A 24,800-nucleotide genomic window follows, 5' to 3' on the forward strand; every position below is an offset into this window, starting at 1 on the left:
AAATCCCTCACATTTGTGCACTGAAGAACATGACATGCCTAAATATTGATTTTTTGTCCATTCATTTCGTTTTCTAACGAATCAGAGTAACAAATGGAAATAAAGGATGTTTCGAGGGTAATGAAAAGCTGTTCAATATGTATTGCTGCATGATCCATTTTATGATATATGAAGTTCATATACACCATTTACGAACATGGACTCTCGATTTAACCAATTATCACATTCGTTCCATTCCCATAAACTTTTAAAAGGCTGTACCAAATTATAGCTATACCAAATTATAGCAACTGAAAAATATACTGCACTCCCTTTTTATGTTCCACAAAATTATTATATATACATATGTAATACAATTTTAAGCTTAAAAGTTATTATCGATATGTGTCGATATTTTCTATTGTTAGCATAAGAGGAATAAATAGCAGATTTTATTGTTTCATTATTTGCAATTCATTTGTTTTTGTCAGTGAGAAATATTTTTCAGTTTATGGTATACATCATGCGATATATCCAACAGTTTCGAACAGTTTCGACGAAAAGCTTTGGCTTGGTGGGATTTACGCTTATCTCAGTCCACCTTTTCTGGTGAAGCGTTTTGGTCGTTTCTTTTGATGTATATAGCTCGTACATTGAGAACGAAGTTTCCCGGGAAAATTTCTCTCTGAATTGAAAGTAATTCGCACATTATAGCCACTGAAAAGCATCTTTAAAACTGCTTTTTTACCTTTTTCTTTTCTTTTATTTTATAATACAAAACCCCGCAATATCCAGTTTTTGCCATTTTTCGTCAATACGTGATAAACAATTTTCTTCGTTAAAATTCTTACAAAGCGAATGCTGTTCGCATCAAAGTGTATCAGCGTTGAAACGAATTCAGCAGGTAGAGAGATTTTTCTCTGTACTCTATTTTTAATTCCTATGGAACGCGCATAAAAAACTTTACATTCACTTGGTTACAGTGGATTTTTCAGTCAGGAAATTTACAGTAGCACCAACTGCTTATTTAGTAAAATATACAACGCTGCCGTTCTGTTTTTCTTTTTAGACTATTCTCTCCCTAATAACGTTCGACTTAATAATAAGTATCCATTTCTTCCTATTTCTCAATAATGGACTTGAATCTTCAAGTATTTCATTTTTCTCGTTGAACTTTATCAATTTTAAATTCATTACAACTATATTATATTGGTGGATATGGAACTGCCATACAGTATTGCTGTTTCAGCTATACATCCTAATCATACTTGTATGTCAAAATTGAGATTACCATTTTTTTAGTGTACCTGCTCTATAAATTTGAATCAGCGGAAAGTCGCTGATTGGGAAGCGATAATCACAATTAAAATTAATTTATTTCATTACTTTTTGGTCTGCAAATGAAAGAAACGATAAGAAAATAGATGTGGGCGATTCATGAAAACATTCTCTTGGTTATCTTTTGGATTGCCTTCCTCCTTTATGATGCGACGTGATCCTTCAGTTGAAAGAAGGCACGAAACGTTTTAGCGATGAGTACTCTCATGGCACCTAAACTTGGACATTTTGCACGAGTAGATGAAAACAATGAGTCGATTAAGGCTTTTTGTTTTAAACCCCCTTAAAAGGCGGTGTCTCAAGCGTCAAAAAACCTCTTTAGCTATATATTTTTCATCAAAGTTACCTTACACTCAGGCAAAGGACAGAGAAATATTTTCAATAGATTCTTGTCTTTTCACTGATTAGTGGACGAGTTTCATCAAAGAAAACTCGTCCACTAAGTTGAAATCAGTGAAATCACTGATTCAAGTGGAAAAATTCCAAACTCTCACCATACGATAGTTTAGATCGTTCCCCATATTAAGTTTAAAAACACAATGAAATTCATGATTCAGGATGTCATGAAAAGTTTAGTTTTAACTTAATGCTCGCTCAAAAATGCACTTTATGAAATTCAGGTACAATTTACTTATGATTTTTTTTGTCTGTAATTTAGTAGATGAATTTTAATTTACTTAAAGTAAGAAAAACTAACTGCGAAAGAGAAGCTCAGGCAGGAAAAGATTAAATTTGATTTAATTGAAACTTCATCTTTTCATAAAGCACACAAGGGCAAACGATTAATCCTCTTACGAAAAGTATTATACAAGTTTATCACGAAATCCTTTTTACGAAACTTTATTAAATTAATTATAGTGTTTACAAGAATTTAAATTTTTCTTGAGCAGCTTTGCTTAAAAATATAGGATCTAATAAATCCTTTTTATTTCAGTTTCTATCAACTTGCACATAAAATTAAAAATAATTATAAATGTTCGTCTTCCAATTTGGTGGATCGATACTAAATCTGTAATTTTTGTATTTTTCAACTAACATTATTTTACCTAGTATTAAATTCTTTTATAAAATGGAAAATAATTGTTTTGCAAACCCTTTGTTCGTTTTATGAATCAGAGTTTACACAGAGAAAAGCGAGTGTTGTTTTTGATGCGGGTAAATTTTGGTAGGGTAATTTTAGTGAGGATAAATTTTCTATAATAGAAAATTTACCTTATTTTCAGTGTTAAAATAACACTTCCGAGCTAAAGTTTGATGCAGACACTTTTAACACCGAATTCAGTGTTAAAATAACACTCACTTTTTTCTGTGTATATAATGGCAACGTCGATTGTATCAATTTGAAAAGAATCGTACGAAACACAAAATATATTGTTTAATATTTGGCGATTTTTCCAACAAAACATTTTATTTCGATAAATAATTAGTTGTCTTGATTGTGTGATTAAACAAATGTTTTATTCCTATGAGTTAAATGTTATTTGTTTGAAATAAAAATCCTTTGCGATTGAGGTGAAATTTATTTGTTATGAAAGTCAAGTACCTAGTCGATTATTTGAATCGCAAGTACTATTTTTCGCTGGGAAATGAAACATTATAGATGTAAAAGGTTGAAGATCGATAATAAAGGATGAAAGTAAATGATGTTCTAGGTTCTGTGGCGATCCACGACCTCATTCACTTTGTATCTCAGTGAAGGATCAGCGCCGGTCCCAGTGGAAATCAAGTTCCGAACATCCGAACATGGATGATTAAGACAAATTGAAGCTTGAGAGAGAAAGTCCAATAATCTAGTCCACCTGTAAACTCGCTCAATTTCACTTTTCTGATATTGTCGAACCGCCTCGCCATGCACGGGGATGTTTTTTCTTCCTTTCCTTTATTTGATTGGATTCTTCTTTTATCTACTTCCTTTTTTGTATGATTACACTGAGCTGAGATATACACTGGAGCAAAACCGACTCGACTCGACGCGACTCGACAGTACTGTCGAAGAATTCTAAGACTATTCTGTGACCTCATAATTCCACTAACGACCCCAGCTTTCATCCCTCGAGTCTCTTTTTTCCCTTTTCGCCTTTTGCTTTCATCCTTTTGCTTTTCTCGAACGTACGTTTGTCAGTTTGTCTGTGTCCCGCCCCCTCCGGGGACGCGTAACAACCTCGTAATTCTAGTTCCAGCTCTTTTCCGAGAAAGCGGAAATCACTGCTGTTTATCCTTCTTTTCCGTGGTAACATAAATATTATTTTATCGCTTCCACTATATTTGTGCCTCTTAAAGAGGAGAGCTGAAAATGCAGGCGGTAAACTGCGACAACTAAACATTATAATGTTTTGCATTTAAAGAGGCGTTGCGATTAAGAAGATTAATAATAAGTTTCTTCTTTTCAATTGATTTTCAACTTTTTCAAGTGATGCAAGACTAAAGTAGACTGAAAACGGGTTGAAATGCTTTCTAATCTTCTGTGTGTGTTAACTGCGGGTAACTATGACGTTGAATGTTCTTAGTTCTTACCATAATCTACTGTATAAAGACTTAAAAAGCGGTTCGTTTCGCAAGTGATCACCATATTAAACGAGAGACCTTAAATTGCATACCACAATTCCAGAAGTTTCAGTGCAACTTTCAAAATTGCTCCATCTCTCCCTACGATATCCAACTATTAAGCTTCATTAACGTGCCCTACTAATTATGACTAATTATGACACGAGCTTGAACCACCGCACAGCACACCGCTTTCCTAGAACAAAGAGGTCGAGCATTCTCAGAACTTACCTGCTTCCTTTAATAAAAGAAATTTTCTTATTCATCATGCTTTTTAAATTAAATTTCCACACCACCAATTAATAATATACGTGCACATTCCGTTGTGAAATTCAACCGATCTATGTCTACAACGTTTCTCAAATCAAACAGAAATTAAATTAAGAGCTTCAATAGCAAAGCTACATAATAACGTACGCCTCCACTATTCTGACCTTTATTCTCTTGTAGAAGTACCTACAGGATACAGGTTTGATCGAAAAACAATTTCAATTCAAATATTTGCCAAGTATTTTTTCCCCTACATCCGAAAAGTTTTATCGCAATATAACGTTAAATGTTCCTCGAATTGTATTTTTTATTAAACGAATAAACTACGAGCCGGAAATTTGCGAAACATGTAAATACATGAGTAATAAAAGTTTTTAATCCTTTACCAGTGTGGCGACTAATGCGTGGTCTGCGGGCTTGAATTCAATTTTACAACCTACCAAAACCACGAGAAGCAGAGGAGTGGAACTCTCGTGGTAATTATTCATTTGTTACGAAGAGGAACATTTCATGGGTACATGTTGTGCCACTCCTGCTAAAACATTGTGCTGCTTTCAAATAAAATGCCATTTTGCTTCACATCAAATCTTGGATTATTATTATAAAATAATGATAAATTCACATCGACTAATGGCAGTATAGCTAAATTTACGATATAGCAATAACTTTCTTCCTTGCTTCTTTTTACAGAAGAATTGCAATTTCAATTTGGTTGTACATTGGATTCTTTGCATGTTTGCACCTTAATTTGCATCTTTCTTTATTCTTACATTGCAGGTAACTTGCAATAAAATTCTTATGTATACTTAACAAGGAATCCATTAATTTAAGGAGTAGACAAAACTTTAGTTAATTGCTAATTAAATCTGCATTTCATGTTGTCGGATTTTAATGAGGAAAGTAATTTATGTCAGTAATCAACCATAATTTTAGTAAATGCCTTCCAAAGTAAACACCTGAGATTTTATTATCTTAATGGACCTTAAAATGTTAGCGGAATGTTAGCGTTTTGGCAAGAATCATTTTATTCTTCTTTTAATTTTAAATTACACGAGATAAAAAAGGCGTTAGTTGGGAAATAATTGTAATATTTTGCATAGTTTCTGTAACTATATAATGGAGCAATTAGGTACTAAAAACTAACTATTAGTTAAATTTACTGTAGTTTAAGTCGAACTAACTGTAATTTTCGGTAACTAATTCAATTAGTGAAATTTGACTATTTTTCAAGTTATTTACTTCCTAATAATTAGTAATTTTTAACTAATTAGTAGGGTCTAAATCTATATATATTACAGTCACAACCTCCTTGCTAAAATCTAAATAAAAACCCACAATTAAGGTTCAAAGTAGGGCTTAAATTTCGACTTGGGTAGTTGACAAAAATTCTCTTATTCTCTGCATGCCTTGTGAAATAAAAAAACCAAGTTTTTCAGAAAAAAGCAAATGAGTGAGCAAGTTTCTTCGTTGAAAAAACTCGTCGGCTTTCCTCTACAGCGAATATGCGACGCTGCTATTCATGGAAAAAGTTTTAATCTTCTGAAAGTTGAAAGCTCATCGACTAGTTCATCTTTGGTAAAATGCGATTGGAATTTATATTTACTATATACCTTATCCAAGTTGATTTTAAAACAGACTTCTGAGTTGTATATAATAATAAATTATTATAGATTCTATTTTTCAATTTATACCGCATAACTCTGGAGAGAAAATGGCACATAATTCGAGCCTCTTGGACCATTCTATTGTTGCTGACGAGTTTCTACGAGGAATATAAACATTTTTTACATATTTTACGTATTTTTTCGATAGTTGCAACAATTAAAAAAGTTTTCGTCTCTAGCCAATGTCGCACCCTAATTTATTAACTGACTTGAAGATTTGCCTGAAGTTTCCTTAATGCATAAAGTACTTAGGAAGTCGATGTATATTGCAGCGTGTATGCTTCTCAATGTTACATATCTCGAAAGTTTGGGATTCTATCTTAAGTACAAACTTTGCTTAAGACACCAATGGAGACATCTTGACAAAACATATTCTTGTTTGTAAACATGAAGGCGAGTTTTCCTTTTTTATTAATCGTGGTGAAGATTATATGTTTACTTATGCTCTCTTACACTTCATTTCCATATAAAACTACTCTTTTGCCTAAATAGAAATCTTACTTCTTACGTCTTTCTTCTTATAATTTACAAATATGAATTTTTCAAGGTAATTCAAATTTCCAAATAAGATACAAACTGAATAAACCAATTCACATAGATACTTCCACAACTCGGACGCACCCTTAAAATTAGTTTCCTTGGAATATTCCTCGTTGAGAAATTTAAAAAATCACGTTACCTGCGTACTCCTATATAATTGCGCAATATACTGAATTTCGTTATTAGCGTGATAAATGACACACTGCTGCTGAATAAACATATTTTTCAAGCATCTTTTGATACTTTAACTGTTGAGAAAAAAATTGGAATTTTGGTCACGTGAACGATTCTTCTTGGTCATAAATATTCTATGTGTGTGCCATGTCTCGTCATGAATAAATTATATGGTTGCGCGTGCCGGTTCGTCGCACTTGAAAATATCTAAACTATACAGAAAAGCTCATTGTAAATAGCTATGAACATTTAATCATAGAATTGCAAGCTTGTCGTCCGTTAAAAGTTACCCTTTCATGCTAATTAATCGAAAACGCTAAGCTTCAATAATGAACCAAAATGTGGTTTATTTTATTTTCCACACAATCACTCAGAGGTTGTATGTCTATTGGACGCTTACAGAAAGTATTAAATCAAAGTGTATTTGTTTTAGAAATTAAATCCTTACGAATTAAATCCCTTTACAACCCATGCAAATATTGACCTTTGGTGTTGGAATTATGGATATGCACGTTCATGCATATAAACGTGTGCACGTTTTAATCAACTCCATAAGTTTAAAACTTTAAATACAAAGCAACAGTTAGAAACATGCTTTTTATCTGAATTGGATTTTTTAGGAAAATATCAAATCCGTGGGTATGTAAATTTTTAAAAATTCAAAATAAATCAGGCTTATGATAAAAACTCTTCTTTTACTACGTTTAGAATCATGAAGCATATATATACACGTGAGCTTAATTGCTATTTTAAAAGATGTGAAAAGATAATTTCTCATGGCGATTTCAAGAAAAGCGAAAAAAACTAACACTAATGGCTAAGCTCTATTCTCTTCTTTTTCTTCTTCTTCTTTTTCTATAAAATCCAGCCTTTATCTCTTTACTAATTTATCATAATTTCATTCACTTTATCTCTCTTATCATTTTAAAACTAATTCATTATTTCAATATAGGTAAAAAAATCTTTTGTTTCATCAACTTGCTTGGCATTATAATACCGTAGGTGATGAAAACCTGAGTAGAAACAAGTAATATTTTTAATATTTCTGGAAATTGCATTTGAGGGAAGATGATTTTTTATACATATGTATTGTTTATACGTGGAAAAATTTTTCACCTGGAACAACGATAAGTTTCTCTAAAATAGAGAAAGTATTTATTGAAACAACTAAAAATTTTGCTAATGCAGTTAAATTTGCAGCTGTTCCAGGAAAAGATTTTTTTCTGTGTATATTTTCTCCTGTTTTATTGCTGAGATGGATTTAAAAAAAAATTAAAATTTCATTAAGCAATTAATTATAAAGTGATTATTATACATATTATTTTTTCTTTTCAGTCAACATTTCTTTAAACCAATATCACTTTCTAATGTGAATTTAATTTATTTGCATAATAATGCATTTAATGGGTAATTTTGAATTTAATTTCAATTATAAATTCTTAACTCATTTTTGTTTATAAAGTAGGTAATAAGATTTAAATTAATTAGATTTCTGGGAGAGTGACAAAGGATTACTTTATCCCGAGAGTGACTAAAAAGTCTTTATTAATTGATAAAAATGGGTTGTATTTTGTTGAATAACTCGTCAATATAAGCAAGGAAAATTGAAAATACTATTCGCCAACTAACTCGCTGGTTAAGATATGAATTTTGACACTGCGGTATAGTGTAATGAAAAGAGTGAGCTTTAATTTTTGAAGAATCGTTTATTCGCTACGTTTAAATTCCATTATATGCATAATAAATTTGGATTGTCCAGTTTCTTTCTTTTTCATAGAGAACCGACGTAAATAGTAAATTCTTTCAATACTGTTCCATTGTCGAGTACGAATGCAATTAATTACATTCACTGGCAAGCGAATAGAGTCGTTTATCCAATCGGAGAGGTGGAGAATAATTAGTTGGCCTGCCCGCTATGTGCGATGCATTAGTTTATTTTTTGCCTGTTGAAAATGCATTCGCAAAATGCAGAACAAGTGGTCAATCAATATAGTGCGCACACTAAGGCGCATCGCTTTTTAGACTTGAAATAAATAAATTTCCCCCGTAATTATATTATTTTGATACGATTATCTCCGATTACATTCGATATATTAACACGGATAGCTAATTGATTGAAAATTAACGAAGTAAGCGATTAAATTGTAGCACAACTGAACTCCACTCGACATACATGTCCACCGTTCGTGATGGCAAAGTTTGCTGGTTACTAACTAAAATCGAACAGCCAGGACCGACAGTAAACGAGCACGTGGTTCAACTTGCAATTGTTTCGTAATTGGATGAGATATTACGCGGATTTTACGCTGTCCTCTTCAGAAACCCACTATCCCATCTCCAACTATTTTAAATGAGACATCAGTAATAGCAGATTTAATTAATTGAACGTGCTGCAAGCTCTCTGCGAAATTGGTTTTCGATTTACAAATATATACAGTTATAAACAATTGCTTGATTTACCTAATTATAAACTAGCACTCCGGAAATGAATTACCGGGCGCTTTTGTGATCAATTTATCGATAGGGTCATTTTATCTCTATTTTATCTCTCTATGAACCTAGGAAAAAGGACAATTAGCCTGGGCACGTTGTTACATGGCAATTAGACAGGGAACGTCTTAATCGCATTGATTATTAGTCGTGTGTGTATTATCATCTCTGAGTAAACGTGTCGGTTGTGTGCATGTAAATTACAGGTTAATGCATCTGCGTGGACACAGGCTGTTACCCATCGGTGCTCAATTAAGAAAAAGCCATTTTACAAACACCAAATTTTAATTAAAAATCTCCATTTATCGGTGCGAGAGGAATTGCCATTTTTTATCGTGGGAAAAAATTCCTGACTTAACTTTTGAAAACATTTGACATTGTCAATATTTTAATATTATGATAAAATGTTTTCCACGCTTTTACTCAAGTTCCAAAGAAGATGAGATCTAATTTCTAGCAGCAATTAATTACAATGATTACAATGGGCATATTTTAAAAGCCCGATAAAATAGAAAAGTTTAAGCATTAGTCTTGGAATTGCTTCGGATTCGTATCAGGGAAATCTGTCACGCTGGCTCTGCTTAACCACGGGATTAACTAGCTGCTGAGTGTTATCGAGGAGGTGGTAGCGGTAAGTGGAACTTGAGCACTGTTGGAAATTTATCCGCAAAAACTTGCACTCTGTTCTTCAACTCCTGGAGAAGTTAGTAAGGCTAACAAGTTGAAAAAACTTGGTCGACGCCCAGGGGCTGCCCCAGTCGGCTTCTGCTATAAAACACTGCGCGTGAGAGGGAACACGATGAGAGAATTTAAAGGTGATAATTATACCAGCGAATTAACTTATTATATTACTAGTGAATTCCCGCTATGCACATCAGCCAACTTTCCACTCGTGCAAAGTAAATCGGTAAACAGGCAAATTCCAACATACCTTTGGAAGAACATGGGGTTTGGATTTTTAGTGTTAATTATTTGCAAGCTGGACAAAGTAAAAAAATAACTAGTTAAATTCCTAAAACTGTATGCATTGGAGATCGCATATTAGAAATTCCTAATTAAACCTTGATTAAATTTTTCAAATTCAAAATGGTAGGACACGTTCAAAAGGCTTGCGGATCAATATGTGGTGCATTGAATATTCTAAAAGCACACTACTCAATAATGATCCGAAGTACGTTCAAGAGAAAATATACTTTCCATTACAATTAATAATAATTAAATACTGTCTCTTCAATTTACGATATTGATCGTAATTGTTTTGTGTATTTCAAGTCATATTCGTAATTAATCTTAATTTTTTACTTTGAATATCTTAAATTCGAGTCCAAAAAGTGGTTTAGAACGACATCATTATTATTCAAATAATAATTACATATACTAATGATTGTAATTTTTGCTAGTAAATACAATTACAAACCCTATATTGAATAAATGATTTTTTCTTAGAAGATAGAAGCTTCATCTTCGGTAAAGTAGTGAAATTTAAGATTTTATTTTGCACGAGCACACACACACACACACAGAAGGATGCAGCAAACACATGAGCTTTGTAAAAGTGGCTTTTAATCGCCTTTGCACGCGCTGCAAGAAAAATGCTCCTCTACTAATTCTTTCTGTCTGGTTGCTCGGCAAAAAATCGAATATCTAAAGTACATTTTTCCTTTTAGAAATAGTAAAAAATACGACTTACTACATGAATTAGCAGCTTTCTACTTTACAGTTTTCTACAAAACTGTTACTAATTGAGAGTTAGAGAATAGGAGTCATGTTGTAAACATACACAAGACATACAACTCGCTTGGCCCTAATTTGAATGAGGTTCACTTGTACACACGGGGAATTTATCAGAGATGAAAATTCGAGAAAAACATTATTGTTTGACAATCCATGTATTTATAATAAAAAGGCATTATGTGAATAATTTTTTGACGCATGAAACACATGAGGGTGTTTGCAAAATCAGCAGCGAGGTCTCTTTAAACAACGGAATTAAACGTGGCGTTCGGGGGTTTTTCATATTATTATTATTATTAACACGCGTCTTTTGTGTTCGCTTTGAAATGAAGCACATTGGCTTGTTGTATCGCGGCGCTTTGGTCAGCGGCCCCAACTCGCAGTCGATAATTATTCACGTTTCAAATAGAGCTTTTCCCTGAAGCGTTTCCCATTGGTATTTCATGCTCGCTGCGGCTGGTTGACGTTGTGGCAAGGCGTATTTCATACTCTGCATTTGGAATGCGATCCATTGTTTCCACACGATCTCTCTTCTTCATCGCGCATATGTAAACCAGCTTGTTTGGAATCCCCATTGAAACCTAAATGCGCCTGGACAAATTACGCGATCAAGATACTGGCGAAACGACGAACCTAGCGCGAGCAGCGCACCAATTTGTCACTCCAACTGAAAGGATCAATCGATTTCCATTGACCTATCTATTCAAAACACATTGCAAACACAATTCATTTTTTACTAGCGATTTTTGTATCTGCAGAGGACTGTTATTTTTTCGTGGAAAAAATCACCACCATTATCAACCATTATCAATGCTAAGCTTTTGAAAACCTTCATGCATATTTTAATTATCATTCAGCCGCGCGAAATCTGTAATCTCTTTTATTTGCTTGAGCGTAAAATTAATAACGGCCTGTGTTTTGCCTTGTTTGGCGCTGGAGTGCCGTCATCGAAATTTCGACGAAATTAGGCAGATTCATCCGTTCCAAGTGTTTATTAACTGCCGTCAAAGTGCTTTTTCATACCTGAGTTGAGTCTTCAAGGGCTCTTGGAGAGTTGCAAGGCCCTCGTTGTCTTGCGAGTATGGTGGAAAACTTTGTGCAACCATTAATGCTTCAACATGCTTTCAAAGTTGTTGTCATTATCTCATGTCAGAAATATCCCACAAGACAAATATTATTTGTTATCACTCTCACTTGTCGATTGTCGAAGAAAACTTAAAATATGCTTCTATATTGGTTTTCTATATTCGTTCTCTTCAAGAGTAAACAAAAATTACTGCGACAAAGGTCCATTTCTCTGTGTTGTTCTCATTGGAAAATGAAAATTTTTTAAATTGCAATACACTCAATTATGGGAACATTGCCTAACTAGAGGCATTGTTGTGCCCTTAAATTGAATGATTTTCATTTTCCCTTGCGGTGAATCTTGAATCATTTCCATTTATTTTCAAAGCAACAATATGCTTACAAACCTTTGGTAATTGTCACGTAAACAACAAACAGGCGAATCACTAGACCTTGCAATCTGCTTCTATTCAGAGGCATACTCTATGTATAAATAAGCGCTACTTGCGAAAATTGCCCACGCTAATTGACAATTTTTTTCCTTTTTTATAGTTCAACTATTCAGACAAATAGTATTTCGAACTGTGCTGGATTTCTCCTCAATTTATTTGCAACAATGTATCTTTATTATTCGTGTTTTCTGTTCTGCGGATATTTTTCCATTCTCCTTTGTCGTTTCAAAAACTGGACAAAATAAAATATTATCGCTTATTAGAATTGAATTTCAGGATGTTTGATCTCGCAGAGTGGAAAATAAATTTTCGAAATTTTCCTTGCATGAAGAATAGTTTGAAATGTCGATGGGTTTTATGCAGTTCTTTAGAAAATAAGGCAAGGCGACGAGGGATTTCTTTGGCGCATGTGGTAAATTTTTGTTTTTTTTGTTTTTCTCGTCGGCTCGTCCACGACATTGGGGCCTTGAAGCGATCCATGCGAGCGCTTTCTGGCCGCGGTTCTGTCCCCGGGGTAGAGCAGATTTCCACAAAGATTGGATTGTTGCAGGAATCGGGCGTGTATGTGTATGTGGAATATGCCGAGTCGCCCTCCAGAGATTTCGAGTACCGATAGAGTGTCCGTAGGTGTCGTGAAAAGCTGTTGGTGGTTGTCTGAGCTAGGCAAAGCGCGGCGAGGGTGTGAAGCGGGAGAAGCCGCTTCTTTGATCTAACCACCTGCGTTACGTTCCCTTTATCGCAGCGACTCTCAAGCCGGGCTTTTAAATTCACTTGTCCATTCTATCGAATTTCTGCACCAGCCAATATCTCCCTCGAAATCGAAATGCATTACTCGCAGAAAAGCACTTCCACAATAACATTCTTTCAACGATTAATTTAGTTATCGCAGTTATCAATTCCACGACGAATTTATTAGTGCGGCCGAAATGTGTGAAATGGGTTGAGAGTCCCTGGTAGCTTTTTCATGATGCTTAACTTCCTCTTGAAAGAGTCTCTCATTTTCTTCACTTTTCCATTGTACTCGCGCGAACATACGCAACACGCGCAAATACTTGTGGCATGGGTGTCGATGTGTGCTGCACTGCTGCATGAGCTCGACACTATCATTGACCAAGTGGGAGAATGGAAAAGCGGCTCATACAGAAGAGAGGAAAATTAATAATGAAAAAATATGCTTTTGAGCATAACGAATTATACATGCGACACGTTCAAAAGAAGTGCTGGTTGTCTCTAATTTTGTGTTCTTTTGTCTTGCTCCCAATTACGCTCGGCATTATTTCACCAACTTAAGCAGCCAGATGAAATAACTCGCAGCTGCAGGACAATAATTCCAACTATATAAAATGAAAATACTTTTTCACTATACAAGTATTTCAACTTTTCTCTTATTAACTTTTATTCTTTGCAGAATATAATTTCTTGTAAAAAAGGTGGTACATATTCTCTTTTTTCTTCTTCTATCAGAACTATAACTGCTTTTAAACAGAGCTAGCTCATGTTCTCTGTTTGTTAAATTCGAGTTTGGTTTCATTGTAATCAAATATTCGAATGCAATCACCCGTGCATCAATTTTAAAATTCATTTCAGCTACTATACATTATGCAAGATTCCGACTCAGTAGGTAATGTGATTTTTCTATGAATTATTAAAGTTTCGAATTTGTTTAATACATACTATGTGCAACTCAATGCGTTGCCTTTGGTAATATTGGTTTTTTGGCCATCGATGATAAAAATATTTTTAAAAAATACATTATCCTCTATTTTTGATATTCATCCTTTGATATGTGTCACGTTTGAAAATTTCAGTCGACACGTATATTTATAATATTGATATGCTTCATAAGTATGTAATATGCCAAGAGTTTAATGACATTAAAAGATTAAACCATCAATCTTCGTTTTTATAGTCATAAATAAGAGTTCCAAATTATAATTTATTGTCTTTCTATTTTCATATATTACAATAATTGGAGAATAAACCCGTTGATTGTAACCCTAATTATTATTCTTATTGCAGTTATTTGATTTCTTGTTGAAACTGAACCTCGAGTTAAAGTATGACAGTATAATATGCGTCAGACGGAAAACGTTTTGCGAATATAAATAGTAAACAAATTTGATTAGTCTCAGTGAAACGTGGTCCAGAGAATATTTCTTTTTACGTGATAATTTGCGAGAAGGTTGGCTTGAAAGAGGCGCAAGCAAGCAGACTTAGCGTCATATATAACCTCGTTATACTTATGTTTTTCTATGTGTCACTTGCAGTAGCGCGGTTCTGTCGAGTTTCCTGACATTTCACGAAAATGGGTTAGATATAGTAACATGATAAAGGATAGTTTCTGATTGCTCAAGTGTGTTCTTGGAAAATTTCACAACTTGAACTGCTTACTTTCATTTTATATTTTAATTTTCTTTATTTCTTTTGCTTCTAATAAGAAATTCACTCGGGGAGTTGGAACTTTTCAGGATATTGTTATTTTAGGGAATCTAAGAACTTGAAAAAATTTCATCAATTTTTGCTTCGTCTAAAATACAACTTGCTGAAGGAATTCATATTTATACCACTTTTCTTATCAAATTTAAATCGCTACTAATTAATTTTTTTTCTTTATTGGATACATCGGATAACTTTAATAACTTTATGACTTTAATTTGATTCTACTGTCATTCTCATGATAACGTTATAAGGATTAATCTAATTCATTTTCAAATTCATTATCTATAATCCTTCTAAATCTTAGCAATTTAATGTTCTCATTCCGCAGGTAAAGCATATTAAAATTAAGCTTCAAATTTACCAATGTTAAGTCCATTTTCTGAACGTCTTTTCTAATGCTAGTTAATACTGAGCCAAGTTCTACTGAAGGTAAAAATAAATTCAATCTAATTAATTTAATTTTTTAAAATACTCAGTGAATTGAATTTATTATTTTTATAAAATAAAAAGAAAAATTAATGGTGGCGTAATGTAAAAAATGTAAAGTTTTTTTTAAACAAGAGATACTTGAAATACTACCATTTTCTATTCAAGAGTCAGGAAAAATGTGAGTCTCGTAGTCTGAGAGAAAATGAAGATCGTTAAAGTCGGTAAGGACAGAAAGGGAAACGGACAAGTCTGGTATACAAAATGGGAATTAACGAGGCGCATTATGGAGTATTTCTGCACTTTCATATCCCGTTCATATCTGCTAGATGAAACTAGGAAGGAAATGAAACGAGAGAGAGAGAGAGAGAGAGAGAGAGAGAATAGTGCAACGAGTAAAATCAATTATTGATGAAAACCGTCTATTGCAACTACCACGAACTCAAACTACAAACTTTAGATGTCATTAATTTGTGAAACATGTTAAAGCTGCTACCATAAATTATTATTGCTCTCTTGGTTAACGACTTTAAAAAAACTTTAATTTTAAACTGATGTATATTTTACAAGTCTTTGTCAGTAAAACATTAATCCTATATAATAAGGGTTCCTATAAGGGTTCCTAAAGGTTCTTCATTCTCGATTGATGAACTCTTTATGGATTGGGCCAAAATTGTGTGAACAAGGTTAGAATAATATTCAAAGAGTTGTGCACGCAGGGGGAGAAAGTAAATTGTTCGAAAAGTTGGACGTTTGGAAGCTCTGTTTGTAAAATTAGTCCACTTTGATCATCGTAATATGGAAGTCATCTCGACTTCATTGATAACAAACTTTTTTCACACATACACACTCTCTCTCTCTCTCTCTCTTTCTTCACGTTTTATAGCTTCAACCAACGTCACCATCGTCGCCGTCTTGAAGAAAACTTTCAGAACAGATCTTTAATTAAAAAAGTTCACTTCTTTTATTGAGGCACCGTTAAGTTGAACTACTTCTTAATTGAAAAGTACTTCTTGGTTCAAAACAGATTTATTGCTTTGATCATAACTTTCATATCATCATATAATGAGGTTTCGGCGTTTCTTAATGCTTTTTCATAGTTATAGCCAATTTTGTCGTTTATTATATACTTGAACAATTTTTTAAACAAGCTTGCAATACTAATACTCATAGAAATATTTTATATTCAGTTAGCAAGACATGTAGGTAATAATAATTTGACAATTTTACAGGTACATAGATAATTGCTCTTTACAATAAGTTTACAAGATTTAAAAATAACAGGTGAGCCTCTTGAGAACATGAAGAGTAGATTGCTACGTGAGAAGGAAAATGAAGTTTTCTTTCCATACCCCAGTTGAAGGTGTAATATAATTTATAATGAAGCAGAGAATACTAGAGATGGATCTACACATAAGAGATATAATAGTGAAATAATAGATGAACCTTTTAATTGGAAATCAAGTGCATCATTCTTGTTGAGTCGATGCACGTATAGAAATTCTTAATGAAACTAAAAATAGTTTTTTAGAAAATCTTTTCATCTTCTCCTTGTTTTATAAAACTCTGAGTGAATTATTCTTCTGAATTATAAATATAGTAAAAAACTACTCAAGTCGTGTGGAGTAAACAAAAAAATGCTAGTTGTTCCTCCGTTCTATGGAAGCTGGAAGGAAAGCAAGGAAAATAAAAACATGAAGAAGCGACTATAACGAGCTTCAAAAACCAATTGAGAAAGTTTGGTACTTAAGAAGTGAACTCTATTAGATATGGAACGTCAAGTTTCTATTCCTATAACAACTCGTACATGGAAAATGTACTCCAACGTAAACATTGTCTTCGAGCAAATATTATCCTTCGTCAGATACATCGTACAATAATAGTTGTAGACTGTGCTAAATCCTTTATGTGCAGCAAAACTTTTATTTTTACCAAGACAAAATATTGTAATATAAATTTATATAATTATATTTGTTGAAACAAATTGTCAGTTCATCCTTCTTTTAATTTGAGTTTGAGAAAAACAATTTTCTACTTTTATTCATATTTCATTCTGGTAATTGTCATCGCAGAAGTTGTTTTCCACTTTTTCAAGAAAAACTTTTCCAAGTCAATTTCGCTTTCAGTTCTTCATAACAACAGGATTTGAGAATGTCTCTTCAAATAGGAAGAAAAATTGTTTAAATAATGACTTGAATTATCTGGAACTGAAAAGTTGATGTAATTCGCATTCAACTGTCATTGAGATGTCAAGTACCTAATTATGCAGAATAATTGAATTTTTCCAATTGTTCGTCTAAACAAAAACCAATCAATAATAATTTAAACTCACTTGAATTGGTGAGCTAAATCTCCTAATTGCCCAGATCTGAGGGAATGAAATCAAAATCTCCCTCTATACAAATGTAGATTTGAACTTGAATATTAACGCTGTATACTAAACCTTAATTTCATTTCATTCAGTACTTCCGCACCCTCCAACGAGCATCTCTATTTGTTCCTTCTCAAATACACGCATAGGTACTATATTATTGTCAGTGTATTAAAGTCAAAATTAATGCAGCAAACAATTAGGTAGTCCCTTTTCGTTATTGAAATATTAAATGAAATTGTTTCTCCTCTTTTTCCTGTTTTATTAAACTCGAAAAATTCAATTTTGGAGACATATTGTGAATTCTTATCTATGCTTGGTACAGAACTTGGATATCAAACTTTTATACACGAATTTATTCTACGATTTCGAGGGAATATTGAATGCGCCGATGCGAATTCAAGCTTTTAAGGTGGAAGCACTCACCTATTCTTCGTCTACTATGCTTTACAATTTCTTCAAAATGAAATGAATTATTATTTATGCAAGAGTGCAAGACCTCTGCAACGAAATATGTAAAAAGGAAGAATTGACATTACTATTTTTTCGTCATTTCGTATAAAGATATAAACAAAGATAAAATGAGGTAACAGTTGGAAAATGTTACTGAAACGATATTCGAAGAAGGGAAAATTCTTATTACTAAAAGTAATGTTTTCTAATATGAAGAATTAAACATTTTATATTGAATCAATAAGATCTTTTTCTGAATAGATACCCAATGGGAAGTAAACGATTGGTTCAATAATGGGCTATGTTTGGCGAACTCCGTTCCATTATTGGAACATTAATGGCAACCATCATTGGACCACCAATGGTTTAAACTTGGGATGATCACGCTACTGCCAATGATCGGTAGCCAAGCATCGGGCCAATATTAGTTGCCAAGGAATTGCCAAGGAAACAAAATCGATTTTCAAAAGCTTGATTTTTTATTAGCAGCCAACAAAAAACCAAGGTTTTGAAAATTTATTTTTTTAAATTATTAATTAAAATTTATTTTTAAAAAATATATTTTTCAAAAATTTATTTTAAAAAAATATATTTTTCAAAAATATATATTTTTTTAAATTAATAGAACATATTAATTTAATTTTTCACCTCTGGTAAAACAAAGGTGAAAGACTGATAAAAATTCCCTCACCGTATCTCACAGTGGAGGGATAACTGTGAATGTCTTTGCGAGAGAGGAGCAGGTACTTATAGAGCCAGTGAAACAGGTCACAAGCGAGAAGAAATCACTAGCATGCACTCTGGCGGCGCTTGTCGGAACTGTTTTCTGGCGCGCATGCATATCCTGACGTTATCGACACAGCGCTTGGCAACCAACGTTGCGCCACTTCCGACAAGCGCCGCCAGAGTGCATGCTAGTGATTTCTTCTCGCTTGTGACCTGTTTCACTGGCTCTATATAAGTACCTGCTCCTCTCTCGCAAAGACATTCACAGTCATCCCTCCACTGTAAAATATAAAGTGAGGGAATTTATCAGTCTTTCATCTTTGTTTTACCAGAGGTGACAAATTAAATTAATATGTTCTATTAATTTAAAAAAATATATATTTTTAAAAAATATATTTTTTTTAAATAAATTTTTGAAAAATATATTTTTTAAAAATAAATTTTAATTAATAATTAAAAAAAATCAATTTTCAAAACCTTGGTTTTTTGTTGGCTGCCAATAAAAAATCAAGCTTTTGAAAATCGATTTTGTTTCCTTGGCAATTCCTTGGCAACTAATATTGGCCCGATGCTTGGCTACCGATCATTGGCAGTAGCGTGATCATCCCAAGTTTAAACCATTGGTGGTCCAATGATGGTTGCCAATTGTTTTGCCAAGAAAAAACCATTGGGTACCAAGCATGGCCCATTATTGAACCAATCGTTAACATTGGCAACTTCCCGTTGGGTAGAAATGCGTTGAGAAGGGAAATGGATAAGTCAGGAATAAATTTAATTCCAGAAATTTAAAGAGCTAGATTTTCTTTTCTGTTTTTATCATTTTTTCTTCGTTTCCTTTTGTTATGCGTCTATCATTTCAGTCCATTAATTTCAAAGACAGTTATAAAGAGTTCTTACTATTATATTATGTATATATGCAAAGCGTAGAAAAATACTTAACAGAGCAGACGCTATATTTATTCATTAAATGAAGACTCTTGAAATTATTTTACTATATTTAATATTATGTAAAAGGAAACTACAATTTTGTCCTTTTAGTGAAATAAAATGTAGTTTAAGCAATTCATTTTAATATTATCTTTAGATTTTTTACTTGAAATGAAGATGTTTTACTTTTCTCCGCAAAGCGATTCCTATGATAATAATCGATCCACTTGCAGTTTTCCTATCGTTTTCTCTTGTTCTTACTTGGAATACAGAAAATCTTCTTTTCGATAGAGTGCTTCTCATTCAGATTTTAAGAAGTTGCTACTTTTTGGTAAAGTGGGATTGGATACTCTGATCGAACCACTAAAACATTAGCAAGGCAGTGCGGTTTCTCACCTGAGGTACTTTCAGAATTAAACTTGGAATAGTAGATTTTCCTACTCTCTAAATCTGAATCAGTGAAATTCCACTGATAATCAGTAAAAAATAACTGAAATTCCAGTCATTTTTCACTGATTCAGTTTTAGAGAGTATAACTATTAATTTATGTTCTCATTCTTTTTTTCTGACAATTCATTTATCCATAATAAGAGAAATAATTCATTGCGTTTAATTAATTTGGTTGTCAAATTCAATCACAGTTTTTCCAAGTATTCCACAAGTTAAAATCTCTGTCATTGGGAATTGAATAATATCTTCCAATATAGAGAAAGAGTAACAGTGTAAAAACGAGTTTTACGATTTATGCAAAGTAGAAATCGTAGTCAGTCATTCAGGTCAGTTTTCAGTTTCATGAGCTCTACATCATCTACAATTTTCTAAATAGACTAATACATATTTCATTGAAGCATTCACTTACTGGATTTACGTAAAACACTCTTTCTATACCTATTGAGCAGAAAATAAGAACTTGTTCCCTTTCGTGGAAATTTACTGAATCACTTGCAAACCGAGTGTTTTAAGCAGCGTCTTTCGAGTAGGCATAAACTGCGTGGTTGGGGTTTAAAAGACTCGTAAAATTGTTGCGAACAAGCAGCTGCTGCGATTTGCATCTCCTGCTTACTTCGCTAAAGAATACATTACAGGCTCTTAGAAAATCGCGTAAGCCTTTAAACAGATTTTATCTTAAACCTCTTAGTTTGTTTACGCATTTACAGAGAATTTCAATAAAGCGTGTCTGTTCTTCTCACTTGAAGAGTATGAATGATTTCAATTTATCAAATTAACTTGAACTACATGTCGATTTTTGTTCTTTTATCTCTTTTCATGAAAAAATCGAGATGAAACTATAAAATTCTATTGTTTTAATTATTATTTTAACGAGATGCTTCACTTTGAAGAGCATTTGTCGATCGAGGATCGCTCGACGTGCACCACTTGGCTTGAAACACTTTATCGGATAGTTATAGGGCTTGTATCGATACTTTGAATCTGAAGTAAGTTTTTAAACATGGAGAGTAAATTAAAAATTTTTGTTTTCAAATTGTTAGGTACGTAATTGAAAAAAACTTAAAAATAAATAAATGACATAAAGTCTAAGATTGAAAGTGCGATTTCTTTTTTACAGTTACAGTAGCTTACATTCGACTTGGATGATTTGCTTTTGGAATGACAATCTATCGAATAGGGACAAAATATAAGGGATAATTTGATAAGTCACTCTCCAAGTTCCTGCCAGTGGAACAAAACAGTTTTATGTGCGGCAAGTAGTGAGAGCTACGCTTGTGTCAGGCAAGTAGTGGGACCGACGGTTGCAATTGTCAGGCCAGCGTTACTGCTTTAAGTGCCGCTGTAAAATTCTCAAGTAAAGAAAGTTCGTTCAATTTTATCTCTTCATTCTTGACATTTGCTGGAGAGGGGAAACTTTTTTTTCAACTTTTAAATTTCTTTTTCTTCAAAGTAATAATTTGAATTTTCATGGGAAAATGCTGCAACCCAAACTTGATAAAAATGCATTGCGATTCTGTATTCATGAAAAAAAAGTTATGAATGTTACTTTTCCAGTGACTATTATTTTTAAAGAAAGTTTGTTATCAAAGTTTTATTGAGCGTGTTATTTTAACTAAAAGAAGGTACTTGGAGAGAATATAATTTAAAGTTACAAAACTGACCATAAACGTATTGAAAAAGTTATTAATTCAGATGCTTGTGAAACCGGACTCGAATTTAAATAAGCTTCTTGTTAATAAGCTGAGAAACTATGTATATCAATATAATTATTCAAGAATGGTTTTTGACATTATCTAACACGATATATATCTTTTGTTTCAGGTACGTATTTCTTGTTCTGCTTTTGGCATTCATTCAAGTCACTTGTGAGTATATGTCTGTATCAATTTTTAACTCCCATCTCCTTCCCGCCATCGACCACTATTTCCACCACTATTTCCACCACTATTTCCAACTCTTTTTACATTCAAAGAGAAGGTTCGTTTTTTACTTCAATATACGATTCAATTCAATTACGATAAAAATAAGCAAATATACCTGACTTTTCTTTGATTCTCAAAAATCCTTTTATCAACTTTTCTTTCGGTACGCTTATTTCATTGAATCATTAGATGATTTCAATTTCCATTATTAATTTTCATTTCATTTTACATTATTCTTCTATTTTCCTTCCTAAACGCTAAACCTAATTTAAGTTGAGTAACTTTTTGCAGGAGATGAAGTTTCATTTTAAAATTAGAATTCATTATATGCTACCGACATTTCTAGGAAGTAAATAAAAGAAAAAAGAAAAAAATCTACTTGATGCAATACGTGTCTTTTGTAATATTTTTCCAACTAGCACGGAAACTTGATAAAAATGTAAACTAAGCCATGTTCTTGATATCTTGATGCAAAAACATTTCATAATGAAATTAATTTTAAAGTTGTAAAACTTTTTGCATTTTTAATGCTTGTATAGATTAACATCTTAATGGTGTTTTCGCCTGGTGAAAGTTGGCGTGAAAGTAAAAGTACAAAATTTGCAATGAGTAGAGTATATTTTATTCTACTGGTCAGATACTTTTCTGCCTTCCATTTGTTTTACAAGTGCAGCTCCTTACTTCACATCTTCAATCCTGAGTGAAAATTGCAAACAAAGTGTAAAGCTCACGAGAGTCACGTATTTCATTTTGTCTTTGTCTACTTGTCATCTAGTTCTTACAAAGCATCTTAGTTTTATCTTAATCAAAATGAGATGGAGAATCTTGCGAACAGTGTGCATCATATATTTCCGAGTGCAGTAACTTTTTTTGAAAATACTGAAAATAGTTTCGCCAGAGATTTCGCTCACATAGAAAAATTTACCATAATTCGCTTAGAAGTGGGCTTCCAATTATTCAATCTCAATGGAAGACAGAGAAATTTTTGAAAACTGTTCATTGTTGAGCTCTAAGAGGGAAATAACGCCTTCCGCATGCAGTTGTCAACAGCAGAGTCTTTTGGGATTTATTCTGGCCTTTTATTCTAAAACAAGCCCTGAAAGCAAGGAAATATCTTTCCTATATTACAGCGATGTATATAATAAATAATTCAGACATTTTTCCTTTTTCCCCATTTTCTGATACGTGCTTTTTGTTGTATGCGCTGGCAAAGGAGTTTTCAGACATTTTTAGTATCTTAGACAATAAAAGTATCTCTGTTGAAAATATCGAAAGCCAATTTTGAGACAATATTTATTTACTTTATATCTGTTTGTATGATGAGAATTTTAAGAAATCATGTATCTTGACTCAAAGGTATAAATTTCCTTTCCAATATGTTCTCTGTATAAAGAAATACTTGTTTTGCTCTTGGCTATACAAGAAAAATATACTGAAATTGTTACTGAAATTGTTTCTTTAAAAGCACAGAAAAAAGTTAAAACATATATACATATATATATATATACCTTTATCAAAGCAGCAATGTTTCCTGCCGCTTAGCGTAACAACCTGAATAATTTCTTATTTCTATTAAAAACACTTTTATAAATGACATGATAATGATTGCCTTTTTTCATTATATTATAATTAATGAAATCACATAAAAATGTTTTACGAAAGCGAAAACAAAAAGAAATCTTATTTTCTTTCCAAGTATCTTTATACATTAAGATGGTAAGTTAAACTTGTCAAATAATTTAGTATAATACATGATATGAATAATGCTTTAAAACTACAAGTTTTCAGTATTCAGGAATAACAGTAAAATGTTGCATGAAATTCTTGTATTATAATAGGTAATAGTTACGGAAATAAGACACTTGAAAAGTGATAATTAAAAAAAGTACTTTGTGTATTCCTCTAATCATTATATGGGATGCATGTATTTGAAAAGTCGACTAGAATTTGCATAACTAATTTTTTTCGTGTATGAGTCTTAGAGCGCAAAGTGCACGTCTTCGTAAAGTTAATTCCAACTAAAGTATCTAGTTCATTAAAAGTTTTGGTTCACATGGTTGATAAAGTTTGCACGAAACAAAACAGTGACCGAGGAGAGGAGAGGAGAGGAGAGGAGAGGAGAGGAGAGACTACGCCTTGCGAGCCAGTTTCAAACTGTTAACGATTGCGTTTCTCGCGACACGATGGCAATGGCTGAGCATGTCAATGGAAACTGAAGTAATTACTTGATCTACTACAAAACTTTCATTGAACCCCACTTCCAAGTGAGAGTGCATGTTATATCAATTAACAAAATACGCTATTTTCATAAGCTAACTGGAAACTCTTCTGTCTTACAAACATGCAAGCTGATAATTGTTTACTGACCCCAGCTGTCGCGTGTCCTTCACCTTCAAACACGTTTGCAAATTTGCAAAAATTCTGAATTTGTAAAAGGGCGACATGAAAATATAAGACAGTTGATCCAACACGTGGATGGATTTTATTTATTAACTGTCATTTTTATGAATAGCACACGCGGACAATTAATCTCATAGTTTTTCGAGGCGAAATTATTTATTGCTTTTGGATAGTTTATACAAGGTATAGAGAAAAAAGAATTATTGTCTGTGGGCGAAAGCATTCATCATTTTGAATGTGTTCCGGTACATATAATATAACTCTTGCCATCCCTTGTATGGGACGTAACAATAACCGTGAATATTTTACACTTGAAACAATTTTATTTGTTTAATCGCACGTTTATTATTCAACGCAGTTTAAAACGACCATCGAGTTATTTGTTTACATATGGAAATCTTTTTTGCTTCATGCTGAAGTTTACAAGCTTCATGAT

The 24,800-nt window shown here is 32.8% G+C and overlaps 1 protein-coding gene across 1 annotated transcript in view; it reads left to right on the forward strand.

Moving 5' to 3' along the window:
- The window catches only part of LOC122505970 (neurobeachin-like), a 75,298-nt gene extending 53,338 nt beyond the window's left edge, over positions 1-21,960 (forward strand). Inside the window, exon 2 of the mRNA XM_043617888.1 lies at positions 21,864-21,960. Coding sequence (XP_043473823.1) covers positions 21,864-21,911 — 48 coding nt within the window. The 3' untranslated portion in view covers positions 21,912-21,960. The remainder of the gene's footprint in view (positions 1-21,863) is intronic.
- The last annotated feature ends 2,840 nt before the right edge of the window (positions 21,961-24,800 follow it).

This window comes from Leptopilina heterotoma, unplaced genomic scaffold (genome assembly GCF_015476425.1).
Source record: "Leptopilina heterotoma isolate Lh14 unplaced genomic scaffold, ASM1547642v1 Lhet_381, whole genome shotgun sequence".
Lineage (NCBI taxonomy): Eukaryota > Metazoa > Arthropoda > Insecta > Hymenoptera > Figitidae > Leptopilina > Leptopilina heterotoma.